At 36.2% G+C, this 20587-nt stretch overlaps 2 protein-coding genes across 2 annotated transcripts; one reads left to right on the top strand and one right to left on the bottom strand.

The window, feature by feature from the left end:
* The first annotated feature begins 5896 nt into the window (after positions 1–5896).
* On the top strand, positions 5897–9207 carry NPH3 (Phototropic-responsive NPH3 family protein). Its single transcript, XM_059590011.2, has 4 exons — positions 5897–6329; positions 6610–6679; positions 6784–8091; positions 8576–9207. Exons 1-4 carry the CDS (start codon positions 6217–6219, stop codon positions 9122–9124), a joined length of 2040 nt encoding a protein of 679 aa, XP_059445994.1. The 5' UTR covers positions 5897–6216; the 3' UTR covers positions 9125–9207.
* Positions 9208–16081: 6874 nt separating this feature from the next.
* Positions 16082–20320, bottom strand: LOC132179445 (transcription factor bHLH143). The gene is made up of 4 exons (XM_059592174.2): positions 20203–20320; positions 18466–18969; positions 18167–18330; positions 16082–18081 (listed from the first exon to the last, which is right to left on the bottom strand). Exon 4 carries the CDS (start codon positions 18062–18064, stop codon positions 16970–16972), a length of 1095 nt encoding a protein of 364 aa, XP_059448157.2. The 5' UTR covers positions 18065–18081; positions 18167–18330; positions 18466–18969; positions 20203–20320; the 3' UTR covers positions 16082–16969.
* Positions 20321–20587: the final 267 nt, after the last annotated feature.

Here is a 20587-nt window from a genome sequence, read left to right as displayed (position 1 = left end):
ACAGTTAATATTTTATGAAAATGAGTGTTAAAGAAGTGTCACGTGGCATTTCATATTTTTGTAACTGACGTGACAAGTATCATGTCACTTTGTGAGAAATTATTAGTAAAAGCTGTAATACCTTTAGCATCAATTTAGAGTCGGTGAAATCCTATGTTGCCTTGCTGTTATATATTATAATATTACCAATCAAAATGGAAGATAATGAAAATTAGAGGATGGTGGGCTCATGAACAGCTGGAGAGACATGGGATGATCAAGCAATAAAATATTAGAAACGTATGTGCAAATTAAACAGTCAGAAGGTCCTACACTTTGGGGGTACAATTCAATGAGCAAAAACGACATAAAACAGCCTTATAAAAGGGCCACTGCCTGTACAATGTACATGGTGGAGGAATTGCCCATCATTTCTGGCAAAAAATATATCGATTTGGACCTACTAATCAGCCCTCGACAAAATGAATTTCACTTTTTCATTAATTAATAGAAGAAATAAAAGAAAATAAAAAAGAAAGAGAAAGTGCAATTGGTCTTTCTCGGTTTCTCCCTATTGCCCAAGTTGGCAGAAAGACAAACAATCCTAATACAAAGTGGACCCAAATACTAAACTTTATTGAATTCTCAGGCATGTGCATTTGTACGATTTTATTCTCAACACAACATCGTCTCAATGAGCCCAATTAGAAGTAATTGCTGCCAGAATGAATATTTAGTGGTCATTATATGGTCAACTACAATGTGCCCTACTTTATTTATTTTCAATCCAACTGAAAGTGACCCATTGATCCTGATGGGAAAATTCACTATTGAGTTTTATTTTTCAATCGACTTATTATTTTATTAGTTGAACAATTTATGTTTGGTACATACTAAATCAAGTAATTATGCTAACAAAACATTCACCTACAAAGCTGGGAATGTGGATGTAAGTAGGCCAGATCAAATTAGATCCGGAAAATTAGAGAAAAATATAAAAGTAGCTCTCACGGTTGCACCAATTTGCAATAAGTTTTTTTAAAGGTGGCTTGAAATTATCTTTGACGAGCATAGATGGCAAATAGCTCTTTAATCTGAACTTCCATTCGAAATTTTGGTAAAAAATCATCATGGTGTCATATCAACACCAATGATAATATGACACTTGCCCCTGCAATAAAAAATATTAAAAAAAAAAGAAGACATAAATGTAAAAAAAAAATAAATGAGGAAATTATATGTGTCTGGTCAGACCACCCCCAAATTGGCTAGAGAGGGTGGCCGAACCACCTCATCTAGTTAATCTGGGGTGATCTAACCACCCCGATATATTTTTTTCTTTTTTACATTTTTTATATTTTTATTATAGGAGACGTGTCATACTATTATTGTTGTTGATGTGACACTTTAACAGGTTTTTCATCAAAATTTTAAATAAAGTTCAGATTGGGGAGTTATTTTCTATTTATACTTATGATAGAGAGTTTTAAGCTACTTTTTAAATCTTAAACATCTTAATACAAATCGGTGCAAATCGTCCCACATTTAAGTTTGTTGATTTGAACTTACGGGTTTAATATTGTAGATTTGATGTTGGTAGGTTATGATTATGGATAAGAACGTGATATCTTATTATTCTTGCATAATTAACCTACCGTTTGAAGAGTAATGATATAAGGAAGACTAGAGTCCTGTCAAATGTGACGTGACTTTTTAAAATCATCATTGAATTTAAAATGATCATTATTAAATTTTGATCTATTGGTGATTTTAAATGTCATAACACGTTTAAGAAGATTCTAGGAGGACTCCAGTCCTCCTTAAATCATTACTCAGTGACAGCTTGGAAGTAGACTCCCGAGCTATTTTAAAGATTCTTGATAGATTTCATGATGTGTTAGATTTTTTATGGTAACAGATTAACTTTGATAGGTATGAACGTAATATTTGTGATTATGACAATTTTAGAGATGATATTAGAGTCATAAAACATGTTAGATTAGGTGTAGTTGGGACTTCTGCTTAAAAATAGGTTGCTGGCAATGATAGAATGATTATTGATTGATTGATGTCGATCAATCGATGCTTGCACCAATCGTTCGATGCTCAAACAAATGCTTATTTTGAAGAGTTTAGGACTTTCTTAACTTAAGATTAGAGACTAATATTAGACTCTTTCACAAATTTTAATGTTAATGAATATCAAGAGAATTATTTGGAAGTTCCTTATGACCAATGTGAGTAAAACTCACACTAATACTTGCGATTATGAATCTTTTTATAACATGATTATTTTATGTATTCAACACGCATGCTTATAACTCACATGAAATATATTTTATTGTGACGTGAACTCCATTTTTTGTGTAAATTGTGTGATGGAAAAGGAATGTTGCATAGTGTGAATTTTATAAATGCATGCATATAAAAGATAATGATTAATTGCATCGTATGACATATACTTCATATACAGATGATGTTTATTGGCTTACCATATACATGTTAACCATGTGGTTCAAAGATTTATATTTATTGTCTAGCATTGGATCTAATGGTTTTATAGGTGACGGGCGCAACTATGTACGGATGGTGGTCATATAGACAACATTAGTGGTGTGGATCATCCAAGATTTAAATCCGGTCGGGCCACTAGCAATGACGGTATGTGTGCTTTACCGAGATACTAGTATTGTATTACAAGTTTTTTGAGACAGTGCAAACCCTATCAAAAAGGTATTAACAACTTGGGTATACCATATAGAGTTAAACTATGATATATTCACTTTAAATATTATATACTATATCTATATGGCATTGTCATGAAATTCTTGTCATTTAACAGAGGACTTCATTTTATATTACTACATATGATTTATAACATTTTTGTTAAATAAAGTTCATCATATCATAACATGTTCGCCTTATGTATTCTTACTCACTAGGTCATGGATTTATGCTTGTATCTTTTCTATCTTTAAAACATCCATTGTTTTAAAGTCGGGTTTTCTTTAGAGCATGGTTCGTAGGGGCTAGGAGAGAAGGATGTCAATGAATGATTTAGCTAGATTTGTCTTCAATGCAGCCCACGAATTGGATGGGTAGGATCTTCTTCATTTCAAATGAAAGGGATAGTATCCGGTTAGTGTTTTTTAGATGGGTAAAATTGTCATTTTTATTTTTGAGACGACTTTGCCCCTCTAAAATACACTAACTGAATATTATCCATTTCAAATTAAATGGAGAGGATCATTTTCCCAAGTTGGAGGCCGTGATGGAGGCCGATGGAGCAGAGTTTGGCAAGGGCACCCTTAAGGTCCTTGTATAATTGGTATTTGATGTTTCGCCACTTTTGGGACGCAATTATCTTTAAAGAATAACTTCAATGTGGTCCATGCATAAAAGTGGACTTTTGTGCAAACCATTTAGTGGTTGCCACACTAGGTAGAACATTCTAACAAAAAATAAACACTCACAACTGATTATATCATGTTTTATTATTTTTTTAAAACAAAATAAATGGAGAAGGTGGCAAAGGGAGGTGGGGTGGTTCGCCGCCACCCCAGTGGCTGGAGGTGGCTACGAGCCACCCCCAGTGGCCGGGGGTGGCCGCGAGCCAACCCCAACGGCTTGGGGCAGAGAGATCCGGCCATTGGGGGTGGATCACGGCCACCCCTAATGGCTTGGGGGTTGGCCGAGATCCGACCCAAGGCCGCTTGGGGGTGACCGGATCTCTCTCCCCCAAGCCGTTGGGGTGGACCGCAGCCACCCTCTGCGGCTTGGGGGTGGCCGGATCTCTCTCCCCTAGGCTGTTGAGGTGGATTGCGGCCACCCCTAGGCCGCTGGGGGTGGATCACGGCCAACCCCCAGGCCGGGGTGACGGTTGCATGGAGAGGCTGGGCGGTGGGTGGCGGTATCTGGGTGTGGGCAGTGGGTGGAACTGGCAGGCAGCAGGGGGTGGTGGCTAATGTCTCTGAGGGGGAATTAATCCTATGTTTTGCTAACATACAATTTTTTTTTTGCATTTTTCTTAGATTGTTGATTGTCAAAATCTGTGTAGTTTGCACAAAAGCTCCCTTTTGTGCAACGACCATACAAAAGATGCACTCCATCTTTTATATTTGATGTTTTAGTGACTTTTAGACTATGTAATATTTTTATATTTGACTTGACCGAAACATTTGATATTAGCTATGTTATATTTTTATGTTTTAGAATTGCTTGGGTGTTTATCTATTGTAGGTGCGATTAATGGCTATCTTATTATATAAAGTCAAAAGTCTTTCATTGTGGGCTCTCTAATGAGAGTTTTAAGATCTACTGGTCTTATTTATTTGGTAAGACAGAGAGGTGAACCGAAAAGTTAATTAATTTTTCGGTACGTTATACTCGTCTCCATTGTTTTTTTTTTTTTTTACTTCTTTCATGTTTTCCAAACTTTCCATCCCTTGTCAAACAACATAGAAAAAGATTCTCTCTCTCTGCATTTGTTAATTGTATTTGATCTTTTGATACATATTTCTCACCTACGATTGATATATTATTATTCGTAGAATCAGCACAAATTGATACACGTATAGGTTTAGCTTCAAATAAAAAAAAATGAAAACTTCACAAAACTCTCCCTAAACTTCCACGTGTTTTGAAAGTATCATCAAAGTTCAAAAACTCTCAATTATGAATTTTTAATTTCTTTTAATTACCCAATTCCATTAGAATTTTCTATTAAATCTTGTCAAAATTTCAAAAATACCCCCTTTTTTTTTATAAGAAAATAAAATAAAAAATTATAAAGATTTAAGTGTTTATTTTTTATTTTTTATTTTATATAAAAAAAGCATCTTCGCAATATGTTTACAACATCTTTGCAATTTATGGTAAGGTTAAATACTCTTTTGCCCCCATAGGGTTTAAACACTTTTATTTTTTTATCCTTAGGGTTTTATTTTTATCACAGGAACTACCTGTAGTTTTCATAAAGTCGGATATGGTACCTCGGTTAAGTTTTGAATGGAATTTTAACAGAGATACCATCTCTCATGGTGAAAATGTTCGACCCGACTGTCACTCATTAAGGAAGATTGATTGAAAAAAAAAAAAAAAAAAATCACAAGATCGATAATTGGTGTTAGCCTATAGCTTTGATACCATAATAAAACTTAAACAACTCTGATTATAATTGTCTCACACACTTCATTGCACAACTCTGATTATAACAACTCTGATTACAATAGGTAAAATTTTCGTCTTTATGAAAACCACAGGTATTTTTTATGATAAAAATGAAATCTTAAAGAGAAAAATAAAGTGTTTAAACCCAAGGCGGTAAAAGAGTATTTAACCATTTATTTTATATTTAAAATAAAATAAATAAATAAAAACAGGGGTATTTTGGGCATTTAAAAAAAAAGTTAAAGGAAAATCAAATGAAATGGGATAATTGAAAGTATGAGAGTTTCTTAACTTTGAGACTACTCTCAAAATGTGTGAAAATTTAATATGATTTTTCTGAAATTTTTCTTTAAAAAAAAAAGAGGCCAAACATTTCAAAAATTTAATGAATGTCAACAACCAGACTTGAAACATTCTATAAAGTTATACAAATAAGCTTCAACAATAAAAGCTGATTAATGAGAGCGGAGAGGTACTCAGATCCACCCGAGAAACCATGGTCCTAAAAACAGTGGCAATTTTGTGATTTTGGGATTTTATCCAATACAAAGAAATCCTTTATCCTTTATGGTCAAAGACTCAAGATGAATGTTTGGGATTGTAATAAATACCATATAAAGAAAAGTCCTAGAGATAAAAAAGCTAACCAAATTAAAATTTACAAAAGACAAAAAATCAGGAAAATGCCATATATATATATATATATATATATTACTAAAGGGAAGAAATTGGATATGATTCCCACTCTTTATGCATATAGAAAAGTGTCTGAAATCCCACACTAAAAGCAAAGAAATGCAAACTCATATCATCCAAAAACAGTGCTAATTAATATGCGCCCATTACTTCACAGCCTGTAAGAGCCATGAAATTCTGCAAAGAAGCCGACATTTTAAAGATAATTCCAAGCATCCCCATGTGGGATCTCTCCTTTTAACCTCACCAGTCTTGTGTCATTCTGGTTGTCACTGGCTTCTTCTTCTTGTGTTCAGTTTCTCTGTTTCTCCTTCTGATTTCGAGGCCCTTTCCTGAGAAAATCTCAACTTTCCTGCATATTTGGTTCCTATCATGTGGGAGTCAGAGAGTGAGTCAGTTGCAGGCCGAGACTATGGAAATGGTGCTCTTAGTTCCAGCAAGCATGGAGTCAAGACTGATGGGTTTGAGCTAAGGGGCCAGTCTTGGTATGTATGATTGAAGAACAAGCATCTTTAAACAAGTAAAAGATAAATCTTTTGTTTCTTAATTCTTGTACATAAATGGTTTTAGAATAATTCAGGTAAGTTAACCAACTTTTTTTCTGCATAAATTGAAAACACTCTCTTGGGTATAGTTTGATTCATCCACAAACAATTTTGGTACAGTTCTTATATCTAATATGACTGAATTTTTCCTGTGTGTCTTCTGAAGCATGTGGTGGTGGTTTTTTTTGTTTTTTATTTATTTATTTATTTTTATATGCAGGTATGTTGCAACTGATATTCCCAGTGACCTTCTAGTTCAAGTTGGGGGTGTTAATTTTCACTTGCACAAGGTAGTTGATTTACTGTCCAGTCCAAATATTTGCTTTAAAATTGGAAGTTTACAAGTAACTAAATATTTCATGGCTCTCTTTCTCTTTCTGTTTTCTTGGGTAAGTATCCCTTGCTTTCTAGGAGTGGAAAGATGAACAGAATCATATATGAATCACGCGACCCAGATTTGAGCGAGATAGGTCTTGATGAACTACCTGGTGGGCCTGATGCTTTTGAGTTAGCATCAAAATTCTGCTATGGGATTGCTGTTGATCTAACAGCAGCAAATATCTCTGGCCTGAGATGTGCCGCAGAGTACCTTGAAATGACAGAGGACTTGGAAGAAGGCAATCTTATATTCAAAACTGAAGCATTTCTAAGCTATGTTGTTTTGTCCTCATGGAGGGACTCTATAATAGTGTTGAAAAGCTGTGAGAAGCTCTCTCCATGGGCGGAGAATATTCAAATTGTCAGAAGATGCAGTGAGTCCATTGCATGGAAGGCTTGTGCCAATCCAAAAGGAATCAAATGGGCATACACTGGGAAAACCTCAAAAGATTCCAGCCCGAAATGGAATAATGATCACACGAAGGAATCCAGCCCCAGTAGAAATCAGCAGGTTCCTCCTGATTGGTGGTTTGAAGATGTTTGTATCCTTAGGATTGATCATTTTGTGAGAGTCATTACTGCAATTAAGGTAAAGGGGATGAGATTTGAACTTATTGGAGCTGCAATAATGCATTATGCAGCTAAATGGCTGCCCGGTCTGATAAGCGATATGGCGGTGGCTGCTGCCGGAGATGAAGGAAGCATTAGCAGCATCAGTAATACAAGTAGTATTAGCAGCAGTGTTTGGAAGGGCGGGCTCCATATGATTGTGGCAGCAACTAAAGATGATCTTCCTGGTGTTCAGGCAAAAGATCAGCGGATGATCATTGAGAGCCTCATCAGCATAATTCCACCACAGAAGGATAGTGTGTCATGCAGCTTCCTGCTTAGGCTTTTGAGAATGGCAAACATGTTGAAAGTAGCTCCTGCTTTGGTGACAGAATTGGAGAACCGAGTTGGAATGCAGTTCGAGCAGGCAACATTGGCAGATCTTCTTATTCCTTCTTACAACAAATGTGAGACAATGTATGATGTGGATCTTGTTCATAGACTTTTGGAGCATTTTCTTATTCAAGAACAAACAGAAAGTTCAAGTCCAAGCAGACAACCTTGTTCTGACAAACACATGTATGAAGGTAGTCTTAGGGGTACCAATCCAAATCCTAAGATGAGAGTGGCCAGGCTTGTTGACAGTTATCTTACAGAGGTGTCCAGAGATAGAAACCTCTCCCTAACAAAGTTTCAGGTGCTGGCTGAAGCCTTGCCTGAATCTGCAAGGACCTGTGATGATGGACTTTACAGAGCAATTGACTCTTACCTCAAGGTAATTCCTTAATCCTAGGCTCACGCGCATCCGTTTTCTTGCTTGGTTAGCTGTTCTGGTAAGTTCCTTTGCAGTAAAGTGCTTGCCATCTCAGCATGCTTGATTAGCATAAGAAGTATAATTAAAAGAATCAAAATTTCCTGCTGCTGTAAACCAGGGGAACTCTACAATTCATTTGCATATTTTATATTCATGTATGCATGTTAGGAATTGGATGTGATTACTATGTGGGTTTAAACATGAAAAAGTTCACATGATGGCTTATCTGAAAGATCAAAGCACTAGCAATTGATGTCAAATGGTTTACCATCTGATGTGGTTGTTTGTGACATGCATATGAGATGACTTGAACAAAAAAAATCATCACTTAATGTTATTTCCTTCGGTTTGAAGAAATGAAAAAAATATAATTCTTGGGTGTGCTTCATCCATGAGATGGCATATTATCTTCATTAGCATTCTTATCCATCCAACAAAATAACAGGCACATCCAACACTTTCCGAGCATGAAAGGAAACGACTTTGCCGTGTTATGGATTGCCAGAAACTCTCAATTGATGCATGCATGCATGCTGCCCAAAATGAACGGCTTCCATTAAGAGTTGTTGTGCAAGTCCTCTTCTCTGAGCAGGTAAAGATAAGCAATGCAATAGCTAACAGCTCCCTGAAAGAAGCTGGTGAATCTCAGTACCAGCCGACGGTTTTAAACCGGAAAACACTACTTGAAGGGACTCCACAATCATTCCAAGAAGGATGGTCGGCTGCCAAAAAGGATATCAACACCCTCAAGTTTGAGCTGGACAGTGTGAAAGCCAAGTACCATGACCTCCAGAATGATATGGAGAATCTTCAGAGACAGTTTGATAAAATGTTAAAGCAGAAACAGACATCAGCATGGAGCAGTGGGTGGAAGAAACTAAGCAAACTTACAAAGATGACAACCTTAGAAAATCATGATATTGGGTCTCAGCTCCCAACCGCTGCAGAACAGACTAGAAAGACACCTAGAAGGTGGAGAAACTCAATATCCTGATCATAGTTTAGAAAATTGCAGTCGCCAAGAAAAGATACATCCTAAATTTTGATCTTCTGTTCCAAGAATTCTTTCCTTTTCCTTTTCATTTTTTTTTTTTTTTTTTTAATTTTTTTTTATCAATGGGAGTAAATGGAGCCTTTATTTACATAGCAAATACTCTTGAGAACTCCCTTGATTACAATATGTCACCAGAATCTGTAATTGTGTCTGTTGTGAGATTTTTTGAGATTTTTTGCAATTTTTATCATTGTTGATATGAAACTATTTTGTGTCATTTTGGAAATGTACTCAGTTCTAACAGGGGAAGCTAGAGTACTGGAAATACCTAGGATGAAAGGCATGGTTGCCTCTATATTTACAAACTTGCAAATATCTCATATACCAAATCACCGATTATTTCATAAGCATAAGCTTATTGGAAGGGATTGATTTAATTGTTTAATTTATATTCTAACACTCTCCTTCTCGTCTCCTTCTTCATTGTTGAATATTTAATTAAAATGGGACGCAAATGACCGAAATAGGTTTCAAACTCAAGACCTTTGTTCTGATACTATATTAAATCAATTTAACAATAAGTGGTGATTTAACAATAGGGAATTAAAGGAAAAAAAATAAAACAGAAACAGAAAGGAAAGATCAATCAGTCAAGGCTATTACTGCAATTGTACCTGCCATACAATGAGCAAAATACATGGAAGCATGTCGACCTGCGGCCAAAAGGGACATTGTCTCCCTGAGAGTCTGAGCAGTTACCTGAGTCCCACCATCAACAAATGACCAGATACTGATAATGTCTTCAGAGATAGACCCACTGATGGCATCAATGAAGTGGTTTGCCCAAAAATGTGCATGGAATTCACTTAAAAGGAAAAGCTCATAGCAAGAAAAAAGGATGGCCACATGTGTCATGAGTCATGACAACCATTGCCTGTCAAAATTACATCAATTTTCCAATAATATGAGTAGAACCAATGGCGGAGCCATTACCTGGCCTTGCATGTTCCTCTGCTAGGAGTTTTAATAGTGTTCAAATTGTTTGATTGATATTCGCCACAAAAGTTGTAATAATGCATCTTCTGCTGCGCGTTTCATGCCTAATAGAAACGCCATATAGCTCAAGCGAACTTTAAATGCTAAAAAAAAACTAGCCGTCCAAACAACCTATTCGCAAGCTAGAAACAAATCAACAAGCGCCATTATACCCTTTGAATAACGAATTCAACATAACTATGTATATTTTAAGTTGGCAGGCTAGGGAGGGCGTATGCCCCCTCCCCCTCTGAAAATCTCCTGGCTCCGCCATTGAGTAGAACAGTCTTCTCAAGGACAGATATTTTTCAAATCCAAACTATTGGACTGTAGACAACTAGAGCTCCTGATGGAAATCAGAGTATTTTTTGGAATCTGTACCTGAATGGGGTAGTTTCTGTCTTGAACTTTTGGTGCACAAAAAGATTTTCAATAAGTGATCACATTAGAGGACACAACACAACTCTAGGGGGCCATACTTGAGAAGATGATAGGTGCATGCATTGTAAGCATATCGAGCATAGAAAGGAAAAAAACACATGACAAGACATTCCACTTTGGATAATATCTCATCTTATATGGAAAAAAGGGTGTTGAATGTTGATGATGTAATATGTCGAGGCGAAAGGCTCAAAGTGTAGGCATTAAAATGTCTGAGAGTATGGTAGATTATCTGCCACGGCATCCGTTTATGACACAGTTTCAAGAGTGATTGAAAAATCTAGCCTATTTAGGTGTGCTTTTGAAGAGGGGCATGTAATTTCTTGGTAGCCATCAATGTCACAACATGGAAAGCACTGGGAGCCACCTCGGAGCCTGTTTTTCAATTTTCCTCTGGACTCTTCACAAGTCACCTCCTACTCCTGTGTGTGTTTTGATTTTCACAGGTTTCTTCTGTCTATGTTGAAATTAATTCCCAAGGTCAAAGTAACATCCAATCTGATAGAAGTATCCTCAGGATCCCTTTAGCATATCCTAAGGATTTCTAACATAAGACAAGATTTGTTACCTTCATTGCCTGTGATTAATATGATATTTGCCTGATTGATGATGTAATTATATCGAAAATTTATTAAGAAGGAATTATGGGGAAGAAAGAATCATGTATGGAGAGTAATACACAAATTTTACTGTACATTCAAAATTTCAGATTGTCTATTATTAGATAGGTGGAGGGGCACCCACAAGGATGACATCAGAACCTTGATTGGATCAAGAAGCACAAAGAGAGCTTCTAGAAGTTGAAGCAGAGATAGATGACCGCAATGTAAGATTTGAGAATTCTCCCCCTGATAATTAAAGAGAAGAAAGTATGAAAGAAAGACGGTGGTTCAGCTTAGGACTTATGTCCACATTGTAAAGCCCTTTCTCGGCTACATCTTTCTTTTATCATTTGATTGTATACAAAACTTTGTTTATAGAGAAAAAGTCCCAATTTTACATGTCTTTTTTACTTTTACATTAACTACTTTCTTATAACTCTGCCACTTAGGTTCTTGTAACTCTTGTCTCTTGAGTTTTTCCTATAACTGTTGTCTCTTGAGTTCTTATAACTCTTGTCTTAATACGCCCCTGCAAACCTAACCATAGATCACATACATTGAGGTTTGATCTTTAACATCAAAGGGTTGAAAAATGACTTCTACAGCCTGAATTAGAATATTGGCTATTATATATTGGAACTTGAACTTCAGCGACTCTAGCTAGCATTGGCTGCTATGGCTGTAATGGGAAAGTGACTACCTTTAGCCAACATTGGCTACTTTTGGCCGGAACTTGGATGATAAAGATGTTCCGACGGTGAAACATGTGTTCATTAATTGGATGGTCACTCATTAAGGAAGAGTAAATGAGAAGAGAGAAAGAGACTATAACATGATGAACTCTTCATTGTCTAAAAAATCACCAAATAAGAAATCCAAGGAAAGATGACATCATTTTTTTTTTTTTTTTTCTGAGCAAAAAAGGTTGAAGGGGGAGACCAATTGTGGCTATTCTAACGAGGTGTGATCATAGTAGCACCAACTCGTAGGGGACTGCTTAGGAAGGACCTAGACGGCGAAAACTGCAGGCACACCCTAAAGATTAGCCGAGCGATAGCTTAACCACCCATCCTACTAGGGCATCAATAGGAACCAATGTGATTTATACTAATAAGGCATAGGGATTCTTCATTGTGAAGATTCGAACCCACAATCTAGTACTTACCTAACCACTTGAGAATTTCTTTGGACTATTGAACCACCATCCTTGATAGTATCGTATTTGATATGTTTGCAGAAAGTCAAATTCTGCTCAAATTATTGCAAACACTTGAACACATTTTCTGGAAACAGCAAAAAACTAAAAAATAGTTTCCTCTTTTGACAATACTTTTAATTTTCTCAAATCAATCGATTCGTGGTGTTTCTGATTTTTAAAGTAGGGTTAAGATTTTGATTTTAAGATGTGTTGGGGGCTGATTTTTTTGCTCTCAGTTTAAGTGGTGCCATCTTCAAGGCCAAGTCAAAGTGAATTAAGATTTTAGGTCAAAGTTTCATTAAAAAGAGGGGTTCAATACTCCATACTCCCTTGGGGTTTTTCAACTTTATTTTTTCTTCCTTGTGGTTTCATTTTTATCACAGGAGGTCCCTATGGTTTTGATAAGTGACTAAGTTAGTCCATCCGTTAGTTGACCGTTAGGACTGACACGTGGACCAATTAGACGTCGACACGTGGCACATATTTAATTTTTTTAAAAATTTTTTTTAAAAAAATGTATTTTTTTTTTAAATTTAAAAAAAAAAAAAAAGGAAAAAATTGGGGGTGGCTCGGCCACCCCCATCCGGCCGGCCACCCCCAATTTTTTTTTGTTTCTTTTTTTTTTAATTTAAAAAAAAAAAAATTAAATATGTGCCACGTGTCGACGTCTGATTGGTCTACGTGTCAGTCCTAACTGTCAACTAACGGTCAACTATTGGATGGATTAATTTGGTCACTTATCAAAACCACAGGGACCTCCTGTAATAAAAATAAAACCACAGGGAAAAAAAAAATAAAGTTGAGAAATCCTAGGAGGGTATGGAGTATTTAACCCTAAAAAGAGTCCACAAACCCTCCATCAACAATCCTCACATTTTATTGGGCTTATTGTCCATATCACATTTTATTGGGCTCATGGCCCACACGGGTCAAAGTTGGCCTTCAACCCACAATTCATCTTCTCCACACGCGCTCGTGTAACGACCTCAAGAGACCTAAGCATTCTTCATTCAACGATCATATGGTAATGGGCCAACACTTACGACAACGAATCCATTAAGGCCTAATTGTAAGAAAAAAACTTACATGGCCAACATACACGGGCTGGACGTCGAGCAAGTCCAGAATCACCCCATTTTAAGACATTTTATTCTGTTCGGCCCAAGAAAAGCTTCATTCAAAAAAGGGCCCAACCAAGTTTCTAGTGCTACTGAAAACCTCTTCATTACTATTGAACGCCCCACTATGAGCACTCCGTAGTGGGGCATTCAAAGTCATCTTCTTCCTTGAAGAAATCAAAATTGTACCCATGACTTATTTCAGTTCTAAATTGACATTTCTTTAACTATGAACCAATTCTATCGTGAGAACATGACCACGTATTATGTGGTTTGGTACAATGAATGTGTCATAGGAAATTTAACGTATGGATGGCATGCAGCAAGTTAAATGGATAAACCTCAATTTAGTTTTTGTTGAGTCTTGACAAGCCACCATACGAGGTATTTTCAACTATTAGTGGAACTTGGGAGTCTAAATCTCTTTCTAAGCAACTTGCATATTTTGAGAAGCTAAGACCATATGTGAGAAAGTCAAACAAGTTTTCTTTTTTAATCAAAAGTCTTATTTCTCTCACCTACCAACCTGATTGCCAACTGTTCAATGTAAAAATGTGATATCACTTCACTCTTTTCCCTTTTTCTTCTTTTTATTGCTGAAAGAGTGATTCTCTTTCCTATATAAGGAAGATCCAAGGCCGGCTCAACCCTTCGATGGGTTAGGCGGCCACCTAGGGCTCTAAATTTAATAAGGCCTCTAATTAATAAATTTATATATATATATATAAAATCCATACAAATTTTTTAAGTCATTATTACTGTTCATATTCTTTAATTAAGGGCCCTAATCATGGTAATGAAATAATTTAAAAAAGGCCCCTAATTAATGATTTCTAGCAGAACAATTTCCATAAAAAACAAAAAACAAAAAACAAAAACAAAAACAAAAACAAAAAACAAAACAGAACAAAATTAAAGACCTAATTGCCGTCAATATATACGCTTTAATTAAGGCCCACTACTTAATTTTTTTTTTAAAAAAAAGCATTAATATTGTTTGATTCTCCAACATTCCAAAAATAAATAAGACTTAAAAAATCGATAGTAATAAATATAATAATAAAATATTCAACCCTAATTATATAACACATGTCTAACCGTAAACAAAATGTAGAAGATTGTGTTAAACGTTTAAAATCAAATGGGAAAATAAAGAAATAAATGCTAGAAGATGGAAAATTTCTAAAATATTTTATTTAGTAATTAATCAGTAATTTTGCATTCCAAAAGGCGAGAAGAATGATTTTTAATATTATTTTAAAAACCCACTTAAAATTTTTGTCTAAGGCCTCAAAATATATTGAGCTGGCCTGCGAGGATTAACCCAAGCCTAAAGAACCCAAGCCTAAAGGGAGAACGCAACACAATAAAACCCAATGTAACATAAAAAAAATCATCACAGACAAAGAACATTTTGCTCATTCAAACTATCTATAGGAACTCTATTTCCTCCTCTTATTCTATCTGTTGGTGGATGAACCATTTCCATAATAGAATTTATAAACAGGTAAGATCTCGATCAAACAGACAAATAAACATACTTTCTGCATATACTTGCACCACAATTTTAAGAGACTTGGTCCCAATACACTTTAGGAGCCCTAGATTCATTGCCATTCACTTTGACTTTTAATTTTGACTTGAAATTTATCCGCAGCTAACATTTGTAGGTTGAAAAAAAAATGTTGACATCAAGAAAAGAAAGGCTGCGACTCCCTTAAAGCACGAGTGCATCATCCTTCCAATTGGTTCAACCGCCCAAAAACACGTCGACGACTCAATTCGACTATGACTATCAATTTGTTCAAACATTTTGCACAGTTTTATTAATAGCCCCAAAACAAGGAAAATGAAATCATAGGAAAACCCCGAAACCAGTGTCTTGGGTTTTAATTATTTGCAAATAGTTATGTTGAGTGCAAAAATTGGCTAAAAATTCTGTGATATCTTGCTCCCAACAAAGTCTAAAATTTGGATAGACACGGTCAATCCACCATTTCATTTCAGCACCAATAATAAATGATGTGTCATGCAATAAAAATAAATATAAAATACAATTTATAATAATAATAATAATAATAATAAGATTACTGATCAATCCCAATTGGCCAAATGGGGTGGCCGAATCACCCCTAATGGCTATAGCCTATAGGAGTAACTCGACCACCCCCTAAATTTGATAGAGGTAAGGCTATGTTTGATAACCCAATTAAGTGCTACAAGTGAAAATTTGAAGCACTTCCATTTATTACTTGCTTCGTTTGGGTTTATACTCATTCTCGCTTACATATAAGCACTTAAAAAACAAAAGCTCAGAAGACATTTTTAGTCACTTTATTTTTTTTTTTTTCTAGGCAATGTTGAATATTTGAATTCAAGAAGTATACTTTAAATCCTGTTACAAACGGCATGCAATAGGAACAATGAACGGATATGATTGAAAGAAAAGCAAACTAATTTTTTTTTTTAGTGAAAGGAATCTTGGCTGTTCATTTTGTGAACAGAAGATCTGCAGTGAAAAATCCAAATCCAGTCTAGCTAGGTAAAATCCAAATTCAAAAACTAAAACAAATCACAAAGTTCACAATAGATATTTTTCAAGTTTTACAAAAAAAAGGCACACATAAAAAGGACACACATAGGACAAGAAGTAACAAAGCAAAACTCAGCAAGACAGCCCCATCCCCACCACCACCACCACCGCTGCATTATTCAGACTCCAATTATTTTACACTCAAAACACAACTGGACAAACTCATAATAGCATCACCAGTCACCACAAATCACTGTACAGCAGAATGACTTCCCCTCCCTTCCTTCCTCATGTAAAACACACTAACCTTTTACAACACGAGTTGATGAAAAAGGGGGGGGGGGCCCAAAAGTACATGATGGAAGACTATGCTCCCACTCCAAGCACTCATCCACACCAGCAACTTTTTTCTTCCTACTTTTAGAATTCTTATACCAACATGAAGGCAGAGGACAAAAGCATAAAATCAACAAAGAAAAGAGGATTCAAAGTGGGACCTGATTACCAAACGCGCATGCACTTAATCCATGGGGGTTCTCAACAATCCGGAAAAAGAGTCCTCATTTACAGCACAGCCCACCACTAAACCCCCCCATGCGTTCAGATCTTTGTGACTTTCTTAATCTTTAAACCCCCAAAAGCTAATAGAATAATTATTTCTGGTCAACAAAAAAAACCCCTTTTTTTCCTTCACCCCTTGGCAAACCAAAGTGCATTCCCATACCATTACATCTTTCCTTTATTGGCCCATTATATACAGCTCTTCAGGAAAAGATGGAAAAGGGCCCCCAACAAAACCATAGCCACTAATACTTATTTCAATGTCATCAATCACTCAAGCCAAGAAATATATGTTTACCACCTACCTTTTCACCTTTCTTTCAATCCTCTAGTGAACATGCTGCAAGACAACGCAACCTATTGGTGGCTAACCCCTAGAGATTTGGCTTTGTGCTTCAAACTCTTTAGGTAATCTATAGCTTCATCAATAACCAACAATGGATCCTTACCCTCTGCACCAGGAATTATGCTCTCAAGAATTCTCAATGCATCACGTATATTATCCCTTTTAAAAGGCCTTTTGCCCAAAATAGAACTCGCTTCCTCTCCTTGGTTCTGGCCAATGGCATAGCTTGATTCTGCATCACTGTCATATGCAAGAGATCTGTCCAGTTTTACCGAACTAGCAGTGTCCATAGGAGATGATTTTTTGTACCCACCATCGAGCAATTTCAGCCTTTTGTTTGGGCCATCTGAGCCAGCAACTTCCTCTGCAATGCATTCGACATATTCATGTTTCTCGTAACTCCCCTTAATGGCCATTGGAGAATGGCCTGTGCTTGCTACTTCATCATCATCATCACCATAATCATCATCATCATCACTCTCATCGGAGTAAAGCAAGGCATTGATTTCTTCTGTGTCTTCATGCATCTCACTTTCTTCACTAGCTATTTTATTCTCACCAGACTCTTCGTGTAAAAAGTACTTTCTTGGATCAGTTGGACTCACTCTAGCTGCCTGCTCTTCCTCATACGACTTATAACCAAACAATGGTTTTGTAGTAGCAGTAGCTGGACTCCAGACAGGGAGGCAAACCGAATTATGAATTAGCCTTGTTTGATTCCCACACTGATCAAAAATAAGGAATCTCTTTGGAGAAGACCCAGAGCTTGCATTTGGCCCAGCATTCCCATCAAGCCCATGAGACAAGGGAGATTGTCTTCCTTTAAGATATGGGTTAGGAGTGGGAAACAAGCTCTGGAAGTGAAGAGGTAAACATTGAAGAGATGCATAAGCGTCCTTTGTTTGTTCCGTCTTCAAGTCTGGTATACCAGGAACTTCAAACCTGGGCAATGCCAACCGTGCAGAGGGCACGCAACTGCCAGGGCTTATACCTGCTGGCAAACATTCCTGTTGCCTCGGTCGCAGTGCCGTGCTCATGAAATTCAGTTTAGATGGTGGCCAAGCAGAATGCTGTGGATAAAGCCCAGATTCGTTGGCCTTAACCATCCAGGTAAAAAAATCACCTAAAAATGAGAAAACAAAAGATACATTCAAAAATAAACTTAAGATAATTTAGCTGCAATAATCGGTAAGACAGTTAAAACCTACCAGGGGATGGATTGATTCTTTAATCTGGAAGATTCAAATACTTGCTGCCTCTTTTAGGAACAAAGAATAGAAAAGGAAAATCTACAAACTCCAGCTCAATTTGATACGAAAGGAAAGGAATCAATCTACGTGACAGGTTTAAGCAAATGACGGAAATACTCAGCCTGGAAAAGAGCAACAAGAACATAGTATTATTCATGGCTTCTTAATAAGAAAAGCTGGATCGATTGATCGTAGAAATGTTATCCGAGGAAAGAGAATTGAATAAGACCAAAACTGTAAATGTTTCTTGTACTCACCTGGCAATCCTGCAAAGGTTGAAAGCATGCAATCACTCTTACTATAATCGTTGGTCTCCCTGCGATCCCACTCTCATGTTTTAAGGCCCGAAATCTAGTTTGGCTTGCTGCTTGGCACACCATCACTTCTTTCAACCCTTGACTATTTGACTACTATATAGGCACAAGACAAACACTCAACAAGAACAGGAATGAAAAGGAGAATTCGAGTTCAAACTAGGTTTAGTCTACTTCTTCAGCTAATCCTATGCATGTCACAAGAAATGACGAAAAACCGACTGGATCCCATGGTCAGTTGAGCAAAGAACAGCAGTCCAACAGAAGCAAAAAATCAGGATTCGGTTAAGGAAATGATTTACAGAATAACCCTGCAATATAGGTTTAACTGCACTACTTTGCGAAACACATCAACTGATAAACTCAACCAAGGCATGCTGTTCTCCTCTGTAATAAAAAAATATCCACGACTACTTGCTCTGGTGCTATGTATGGAAACCAAAACTCCTGAAAAAATGTAGCAGATATGCATATCTATAAGATCAATGGATGAGACAAATTATAACATTGATGAGAAGAAAGCATTATAAACGTTATAATTGAAAAATCTCAAAAGGAAAACTAATGCCTCTTATAGTTGCTAAAACCATATTGAAGAATAAACTAAATTAAACCACACAAAAGCATTTGCCTCTCTTGATCACAGTTCTTTCACTTTTTGGAATAATGACAGCAAAAATCATCAGGGTCTTTCTAGAAAACTTATTTTAAAACTGAACCTGAAACCGGATAACAAGATCAAGGAACAATTTTCACTAACTTTTACCCCAGAAAGCATTTGGTAATCTAATCCAAAGAACAATTTTCTTGGCATAAAAACAAAGAAAATGGATTCAGTAGTGAACTGCTTTCTAAAAGATTTCTCTACCACTGGCGCCCCACCCCACCTTTTTTTTGATTGAATCAAATCATAGAATGGCGCTGGATGTTACACTAAAATAAAACCATCATGCAGTAGACATACTTTTGACACAAATTTTATTTTCTATTCCATTCTCCATTTCTCCAAAACCAAAGGAAGAGCATTGTTTTCACTTCAAGAAAAATGTAGAAAAAGTTGTACTTCGAAAATAATATATTTATAATTGATGACCACGAGATCATGGACCTCCACTCAAGACAGACTCGTATTTAGCTCAGATTAGGCCAGTAATTAACATTTTTCAATTGAAAAATAAATAAATAAATAAAAATAAAAAATTGGAAGAAAGAAAGATAAATAGAGAGAGACCAAAACCAGAAGAATAAATATGATCATGAAAAACCCGAATGATTTAAACGTGAAAATCGAAATTCATTCTCTAAGAATACTATGACTAGCTTGATTTTTTACATACAGATAACAGAATACTAAAAGAACAAGAAGAATACCGAAAAAAAAAAAGAAGAAACCCTCAATTATCAAGTTCGAGAGTGGCTTTAGTTTGTCCCAGACTCCCAATTAAAACCGATAAAAGTAAAAGAAAAATCCGTGCAGCTGAATCAAGCACAATTAAACAGGACTTCTGATTCCTACACCACGCTCAGATTTTTCTAAAAATAAAACCTTTGATTTCCTTTCTTCTCCAAATCAATTGTTTTCTCACCGACCAAACAGGGAATACCTAACAAGCAAACAATAAAAACAAAAACACAGACTTCAAAGAAAAAAATAAAAAATAAATCAACCCAATAACTCACAGTGAAACTGGAGAGAAATCAAAGATCTTCCTCGGCTCCGATCTGAATCAAATGGAATCTTCAGATTGAAACCCTTGGAAGGAAATGAGGGAATAGTTAGAGTGGTTGTGAGAGAAGAAAGAGAGTCTAAAGGAAGTGAGTCTGTTTGTGGATGCTAGGATTATATAAAGACCCAAATGACAACTCGGTCCTTTTTTACTGTGGAATTACTGTTCTACCACAGTAGAATTTAGGCTGCCTCTCTCTCAATGGTTAGGTTAACTTTCTTTACCGTTTGTTAGTATTTTAGTGGGTCTTCTGTTCCTTCTCCTTCTGCTTTCTTTCTTGACCATGTTGAATCACTTCTTCTTCTTTTTTTTTTTCTTTTTTTTTTTTTTTTTTTTTT

The sequence above is a fragment of the Corylus avellana genome, chromosome 4 (genome assembly GCF_965113065.1).
Source record: "Corylus avellana chromosome 4, dhCorAvel1.hap1.2, whole genome shotgun sequence".
NCBI classification, from domain to species: Eukaryota; Viridiplantae; Streptophyta; class Magnoliopsida; order Fagales; family Betulaceae; genus Corylus; species Corylus avellana.
The sequence above is the reverse complement of the archived record's forward strand: the minus strand, read 5'-3'. Positions and strand labels throughout refer to the sequence as shown.

Bases quoted from the DNA above. Each gene is read 5' to 3' on its own strand.
- LOC132179445 (XM_059592174.2), bottom strand. From the start codon at position 18,064: ATGGTTAAGGCCAACGAATCTGGGCTTTATCCACAGCATTCTGCTTGG.
- NPH3 (XM_059590011.2), top strand. From the start codon at position 6,217: ATGTGGGAGTCAGAGAGTGAGTCAGTTGCAGGCCGAGACTATGGAAAT. The intron at 6,330-6,609 runs GTATGTATGATT...TTTTATATGCAG, and splicing joins GAGCTAAGGGGCCAGTCTTG to GTATGTTGCAACTGATATTC. The intron at 6,680-6,783 runs GTAGTTGATTTA...TTCTTGGGTAAG, and splicing joins TTAATTTTCACTTGCACAAG to TATCCCTTGCTTTCTAGGAG.